The sequence below is a fragment of the Manacus candei genome, unplaced genomic scaffold (assembly GCF_025592945.1).
Source record: "Manacus candei isolate 608988 ecotype Guabito, Panama unplaced genomic scaffold, ASM2559294v1 h1tg000060l, whole genome shotgun sequence".
Classification (NCBI taxonomy): domain Eukaryota; kingdom Metazoa; phylum Chordata; class Aves; order Passeriformes; family Pipridae; genus Manacus; species Manacus candei.
This window is the reverse complement of record NW_026138108.1, coordinates 5,840,161-5,848,025: the sequence shown is the minus strand read 5'-3', so window position 1 is coordinate 5,848,025 and position 7,865 is coordinate 5,840,161. Positions and strand designations below refer to the sequence as shown.

The 7,865-nt window shown below is 41.5% G+C and overlaps 1 protein-coding gene across 2 annotated transcripts in view; it reads left to right on the top strand.

The window, feature by feature from the left end:
- The first annotated feature begins 412 nt into the window (after window positions 1-412).
- OSBPL5 (oxysterol binding protein like 5) overlaps window positions 413-7,865 on the top strand; it is a 176,818-nt gene continuing 169,365 nt past the window's right edge. For both annotated transcript variants that reach the window (XM_051804009.1, XM_051804005.1), the window contains exon 1: window positions 413-521. In XM_051804009.1, the coding sequence (XP_051659969.1) occupies window positions 507-521 (15 nt within the window). In that variant the 5' untranslated portion in view covers window positions 413-506. The remainder of the gene's footprint in view (window positions 522-7,865) is intronic.

Genomic DNA, 7,865 nt, shown 5'->3' with positions numbered 1-7,865 from the left:
GTAATTTCCATTGCCCCATAAAAAGCTAGGTCTGGTGTGGTATCCCCCTTAAGCAGTGTGAATCCACGGCTCTGGATGTTGCTGTATTGCTTCCCAGCACATGAGGCACCTGCTTGACTTATTTCTTTACCCTTGTCGTTGTTCAGAATTAGCTGTGCACCCATGTTAGCCAGGCAAGCCAAGTGTGAGTTGTTTTTCATGCAGGATGACTGCATACAGCAGCACAGGGAGGGGGAAGCCAGATTTTTGGAGAGCAGACCCTTGGTATGGGACAAAATGCTCGCCTGCACTCTGATGCTGATTTTCTCCTTTATTGGCTGCTCCTGAGCCTGCAGCCGGAGGAACGGTCTCCTGTGGAACGGCAGCTTTAGACAATTTTATTGGCTGATGAATCTGATCTTGTCTGGCCACCTTCCAGAAACACTGACTTGCCCGAGATGAGAGTGAGAGGAAGGTTGCTCTGCCTGGGGCTGTAAAGCAATTGTTTTGAGACCAACGTAACACCCATGCCTTGCTGCACGGTAAGTATATAACGATAGGTCCATATACCCACATGGATATGCGTGAAGTGCTCTATAATATAATTGCTGACACAATTAAATGTGCAGCTCCTGTGGACTGTGTCTCGTTTGCTGCTTAATTATGTGAAAATGTACTTGGTAAATTGCTTGCTGTCACAAAATGCTCGATTAACTGTTGCAATGATCTGAGACACTGTATTTGTGTCCTACTCTGGTTATTTCCTGTGCTGCAACACATTGATTTAAGCTTTTTGGCATGAGAGAACAAGATGCAGCTGCAAGATGTTGATATTAAAATGTTTTCTTCAGTTTTATTATTTTGCTAGTGGAAACTCAAAATACCAGAGCTGCTTGCTAATATTTGCTCAAGTCTTCTAAAAATTGCTGATTAATCTTGCCCTTTCTTTTTTTAAGGGTAACTTCTGTGAAGTTTGATGCTATGGATCATTTTGCAAGTTGTGCCTTGCAACAGAGCAAAAATAGGGCAGAGCTAAGGAAGGGAATGTTTTTAATGTAGCCCCCAAAGTGTGTGGAGCTCAAAGTGGCAGGATACTGCAATGCACCTACATCACTTGCAAACAGCTCTCCAGATGAACATTTCTGATGAGCCTCCAAAACTATTGCTACCTAAGGAATTGATGATTGACCAGCAGCACTGGAGCAGAATGAATGCAGCTTTTTAGACTGCAGCAGTCCTATAATATACAAAGATGCAGCTAATCCTGAAAGTACATCATACCTGCTGCTTCAGAAATGATGCTAAGTATTCTGAGTTTAACGATCTGCAGAGCCCCTAATACTCAGAGTGGAGTTTGAAACTGTGTCTTTTTAATAGCTTTGGGAAACAACCTTTTATTACTGTATGTGTTCAAAATACCTCTCTCTAATGTTTCATCATTCTTTTTGTTAGAAGAGATGGTGCAGGAAGTGGGGCGACAGCGTTTTCTGCAAACAGATCCCTGCTAAACATAGTGCAGGGACAAAATAACTTCCCCGGGTCTAAGACAAAGTATTAAATTAAAACTGAGTAAAGCTATAAACAATCCTCAAAGATTTCCTGAACTAGAACTTTCCATACTCTTGGGCTGTGTGTAGCACAACTGTGTTGATGGCAGTGATGCTTTTTTGCATTCTTCTTTCTGAGGGCCAATGGGGAACCTGAGCAGCTTCATGATTTGCCTTGACTGGAATAGCTTTGCAGTACCATGTTGGCCTTTGATGTTCCTTAAGGAGACAGAAGTAGATGGTATGGTGCTGGCTGTAGCCTCTTAAAATCACCTGCACCACAGCTGCCTTTCCAAGCAGTGTTGAAGTTATGTTTTGAGAACTCTGGGAAGAGGACGGTGTAGGAGGGCCAAGTTTTGCAGGTGGAGGAGAGACACGAACACTGACTTGCAGCTGTAGCTGTAAGGAAGAGTCTCCCCACTATGTTCAAGTGGGGGAGAGGGGAGGCCTTGGTGCAATTCCAGCTGTATTTCAGCTGCAGAAGGAAATAATTTATTGAACTGGCTCTCACTTCAAATGGAATGGCAGTACATGAAGTTGTGTGGCTCTGTTATCACCCATGGTTACGAAAGTTAACTAGGACCTTATATCAATGAGAAATTATGCATAAAATATGGTTTAACATGACTTTGGTGCAATTGTGTCAGGTAGCATTGACTAACTTTGATGCTGTGTCTTCTAAACATTTTTTCGGTTGGCCCTGTAAATAGTCTAAACTATTTTTTTTGCTTGTTCCTCTGTTTCTACCCTGTTCCTGTTCCTATTCTTGCTGTCTGAGGCTTCTAAGGGAGTCATGGGAAGCTGACATTCATACTCATTAGATTTGAAACATCCCTTCTAGAAATCACAGGCACTGCCATTAAATGGAAGATGAGGGGGGAATGGCGAAAAGTGGAAAAAGGAGGCAACTAAAAATATCATAAAGCTTGTGATCTTTTTTAATGATTATATTTAGCAATTCTGTAGAAATGGATCCAAGAGAAAACTATGATTCTCTGACTTTTAAAAAAGCATTTATCTGGAAATGTTTCAGTTTTCAACTAAGATCTGAGTGAAGAAAGTGGAAATACACTGATTTGTATTTTGACAGTTTAAAATAGCTTTTGTGCAATGCTTTTACAGTGTGTTCATTTAGAACGTGGACTTGCAAATTACGGGAATATTTTAAAGCACTTGGAATTCAGAATGACACGTAAACTGCAGTGACTTTATTTTTATCTTTGTTGGGTTTGTTGGCTAGTTTGCCTCTGAATTTGTATTTCTGTATATGTATATAAACATAATCCCATTAACATGTATAATAGTAGGAAGCTGGTAGGCAATGTGCTTGCATATATATCAGCATATTACTGAGCCAAAGTATGAAATATTTACTATCAATATTCATGTATAAACCTGATGTGCTGTGGATTCATGCTACTAGTAATAAGGCAAGAAACTGTTTATGCTGTGTGATACTGATAGCCAGATCAACAATGGGAATGAAAACTGGAATTGTTCTTCCATTTTAATTACAGCCTGACAAATGGTGCATTCATTTTTCATTGTTAATAAGTGGCCCATATGGCATCCTTTGATCACATGCTCTACAGCTTCTGCAACAGTAAGGCACTTACTTTCTGGGAATACGGAACGTAACATTTGATCTGGTCTTTCTGATCAGAATATTCTCTTGAGCAAGAAAATAGAAACTACCAGGAAAAGGTACCTTAGGTAGCTCAGAGTTTTCCGGTCTGAAGGCTTGGTGCATGGTGCACCCACCTCAGAAGCAGAGCCAGAAGCTTCTTCACACTCCAAATCAAAGAACCGGAAGGGTTTTTCCCCACCAGCAAATTTCGTTCTTTCACAGAATATGTGAGAATGGTTTTTCCATGGTGCACAATCGAGATTCCAGGATGCCTGGCATGCAGGGACAGAAAAAAACTAACCAGATAGGAGGGTTTTATTTAGAAAGTAAAGCAAAGCAAACTTAGAATTTCTTTGTGTGTGAGAAATATGCATCACAAAAAACCCCACTAACCTCACACACACACACACACCTTGGAATAAAGGCAACCTATTTGCTTTTAGTCATGGTATTTATCATACCTTTTAGAAACAAAACTGAAATCCGTAGCCAGGACACCAGCTGGAGGCATTCAGGAATATCTCCATGGAAATACCATCTTGGAAAGCAAAGCTTGCTGAAGTTTGCTCATTATTATCTGCAGAGCATTGCAGTCTGGGAGAAAACAGGAGCTAGGTGACAACTAGTCTCCTGTTTTCTGCACCCGCATTCACAACAGATGGACGGGTGATAGGATCTCTTCAGAGCAGCTCATGCCCTCCCTTACAGTGTAGCTCTTGCAGCCACTTTGATCTAGGTGGGCAGTCATTGTTTAGGACCTTTCTGGGGTGTTCCTACCAGAAAAGGACAATGATTATGCACAGCTCATACCTTTAATGTAAACTTAAATGTTTACAAAGCATGTGTGTATATACACTTCTATTTCCACAAACACAAGAGGTTTCCTCTCTCACAGTTTTCACGTGATCCTTCCAGGGCAAGGAGATACAGGAAGAAAACAGGAAGAAGGAGGGGGGGAAAGCTTATTGGTCTTGCTTTGGGAAAGTTTCATCAGTAAGACAGTAACCTGTGGCCACCTGTCACTGCTGCAACACTGTCAGCACACCCAGAGTAGTTTCAGCTTCTGCTCTGGCAGTAGCAAATGGCAAAACTGCACAGTCAACCATTACCACATATAAGCAAAGATTTGTGTCCCCTTAACCTTTTGCAAATGATGGATACAATATGATAGCTTAAATGCCAAGGCAGATGGTGCATTTCTGTACCATGCATCATTTTGTATGCATGATGAAATGTGGCTGGCTAAGTGTGTCCAGACGGGCATTGCTCCTTTGAAGAAGAAACCAATAAAATGTGGCAATCTGTGGGAATCTAGGCTAAAATAGGCTCTCACATGGAGAGCTAGAACAAGGAAGAAGGTTGCAAAAGTTGTTCTCCACAAAGGTAACTGAAGGGGGGGGAGAACATTTCGAGTTTGTGTAATCAATTAATTTACTGTTTCATGGAACTCAAATATAAGACACTGTGAAAACAAGGAGTGATGTGAACTTTCAGCCAATACTCTGGTGCTAGTATATAAAATGTTTCCCCAACATACCTGATTTCTCTGGTTTTTTTAGGAAGGTTTTTTTGAGAAAAATGCTCTTCGTGATGTTACAGGCATGTAATTTTCAGGCTAGACTACAAAGGGATTATATACTTACTATCTTGGTTTCCCTTTAGAGAGTTCTGCAATGTTTCATATATCCAGATGACCAGTACAGGTCTTATGTAATATGTAATCTGCCACATGGAATATATGCTGGTCACTACCTCTGTTCTTAGAGGAGATGGCAGCTAACAAAAACTATGTCTGACACGCTGTTTCCTACTGTGGAATGATCTGTCATCTCCTCAGGTTCTTGTAAATTGCTGTAGCTCAAGATTAGGGTAAAATGTTTAAAGTTATCAAAAGCAGCTTTAAAGCCTCTGACTTTGTAACATTAAAAGTGGTTTAGGGGCTTATAAGTTGATTCCCATAATCACCTTTGAAATGTTTTTCTAGTCCATCTTCCTTAAATGAATAGAAATGTCTTTATTTAATACAAGTAGGAAGGGCCTAACTTTGGCCACAAATAATTGCTGATCATGAACTTGCTGAAAGGTTATCTGAGAGGAGTAAAATCTGGAAGTGACTTGCTAAAATGATAAGATTGTCAGAGACAGTAATAGGTAAATGCCTCAACCTTTGTAATATAAATGATTACACTTGAAACTAAACATGGATGGACAATGCATTTGTCTCAGCATAAGAACAGTGAGCACTTGCCCTGTGCAGAGCCAAGGGTTGGACTCAACAATTTTTGTGGGCCCCTTCCAACTCAGGATATTCTATGATTTTGTGACTTAATTATTCTCCAGAATCCATGGCACAGGAAACAGGAATTTCCTCAAGCATTCTATCACAGCAAATTAGGTTTTTATATTAAACATTCCTGCTTGGCCTGCAAACCAAACTCCATTCCTCTTGTCTTTGTTTAACATGGTGGGCATCAAAGTTTAATATTAAAAAAAAGGAAATATTAAGTCAACTTCTTTCCCCCCTTTTATCATGCAAGGCTCTGGCTAGGTGAAAGGACAAAGATATGATACATGGAAACATGAGTGGTTTGTGTTCAGGTTTATGTCACATGTTGGCTCCAGAATGTGGGCAGCACACTTTCCATCAGAGTGTCACAGAAATGCTATGAAGACCCTATATGGGCAGTGACCTCTATGTGAAAACAAAGGTAACACACTTGACTCAGTCAAGTCTGTGATATATTTAGATACCCACTGCAGCAACTTGCACCAACGCAAGCTCTGAGTTGCAGGTAATTCACGTGGCTGTGTCTCAGCAGTTAGTCCCTGCTTTATACTGCAGTTCAGTTGCACTGGCTTCCAGGTTATTGCATCTATATCTGGCATTTACATGGTCCCAGGAAAAGTCTTGTCTGTGTGAAGTTTCGATAAAAGATGGTTAGATTTCTGAAAAGTAAAATTAAAAGGGAAGTAACACTGAGTAATCTGGGAAATGTCTTTCTATCCAGGCTTTATTAGTGGTCATTTCCTTCTGTGGTTATTTGCATACACTTACAGAGCCCAGCAGAGCTATTTTCCTTGCTCTGGTTTTGCCTCATATAGAGCTGTCATTCATGCTTGCCAGGGGTAAAACGGTGTGATGTAATCTAACTGTAGGCAAGGTGGCTTAATTAACACTTACAGTCTGTCTTTAAGAGGTGGGTTTAGGATACGCAATTTTGTTTTCTAGTAACTTTCAGTTTTTCTTTTACATCTTTCCTCTACCACTGTAGCAGTGGAAAAAGAGTTCATGCACTCCTTAGCTTTCATATGACCATGCAGCTCCACAGAGGGACAGGGAATGGTCTGTTCAAGAAAAGTCAGTGTATTTAAGGCAGGACTCAGCAAATTAACTGGGAGCCTTTTTTCTAAAGGCTGATTTATGCCAATAGGGAGATCCTCCTACAGTGTGGAGCAGCACTGTGCTGATCTCAACAGAGCTGCTTTGTTTGGTGGGGATTGAAAATCTAGTCCCAAGTGTGTGTGATTCTCTTATGCTGTTGCAATTATCACCCCTGTGCCTGAGGAAGGTTGTTCCTGTCTTCTCTTCTTCTCTCTTTATGGCCTAGCAACCCTACAACACAGTATTGGTTTTTGGAAGGTCATCCTTGCTCAAGTGGCCAGCTGTGTTTGTGGCTTGATATTGCTACTTATGCAAGCTTAGAAGCCATGAGAGAGGTAGCAGAGAGCACAGCAGCACTGGCTTTGCCTTACTGCCTCTAGTGGGACCCCAGGACCTGATTTGCCCAGCTCAGCCCATGCTGCCATTTCAGTGCTCACTCAGTTTGTCTACACATAGCAACAATGTGCTTTCCTCCCCGGAGCGAGGCACACTGAGTTGGTAGGAGTTACCCTGAGATGTGCTTCCCTGCTGGCAGTGGCTCATTGTGCTATATTGAACTGGTTTGCTTCTTACATATGGCAGCAGGAAAAGCCTGTCCCCATGCTGTTGCTCCTGCTCAGTTTATAATCTTAAAAGACATGGTCTGCTTTACTAGCACTCCTGTGTTTGTAGGTTAGACAGAACTCCCTGCGGGTCAGCTTTATGTCTTCAGCTGTAAATGTAGGTCAGCTGGCTGCTGTGCAGAATGCTCCTTTATCCTTAAAAGCGCAGATCCTCACACGCAACTTCACAGTACATTGCGTTTGCTTGTCTTGTAAGAAAGCTCATTTTGCCAGCGTAGCCAGTGATGGAGCTGGTCCCGTGACATCAGCAGTCCTGCCAGCATGGGAGCAAAGTATTTTTTGGTCTAAGTGTAGCAGATGTGCAACGAGAGCAATTTCTGCTGTTTCTGCCAGTTTTCTTTAGTAATGAGGGATTGATTTCAGGCCTGTTAAAGGAGTTAATTATCATAGGGTGTGATAGTTGGTGCCCATAAATTAATGCAAGTCCTTTGGTTCTTCTGTGCCCAGTGTCTGTCTCTTCTGATGCTAAACCTAAGATTTGTTTATTCCAGCTTCCTAGAGTGTCCATCAGAGGTTTGGAGCCTAGGTGCAAAAGAGATTCTCCTGAGCTTGCAGGGAGCCGGTTGGGTTCAGTTACTCTGCTGTTTTCTTCATAGCACACATTTGGTTTACATATCCCTGCCTGCAGGCTCTAATCTTAGATGTGACACTTAATATGCTTTGAATTTTTTTAGCCCAGTTTCCTAGGAAGTTGAGGCTTATGCAAT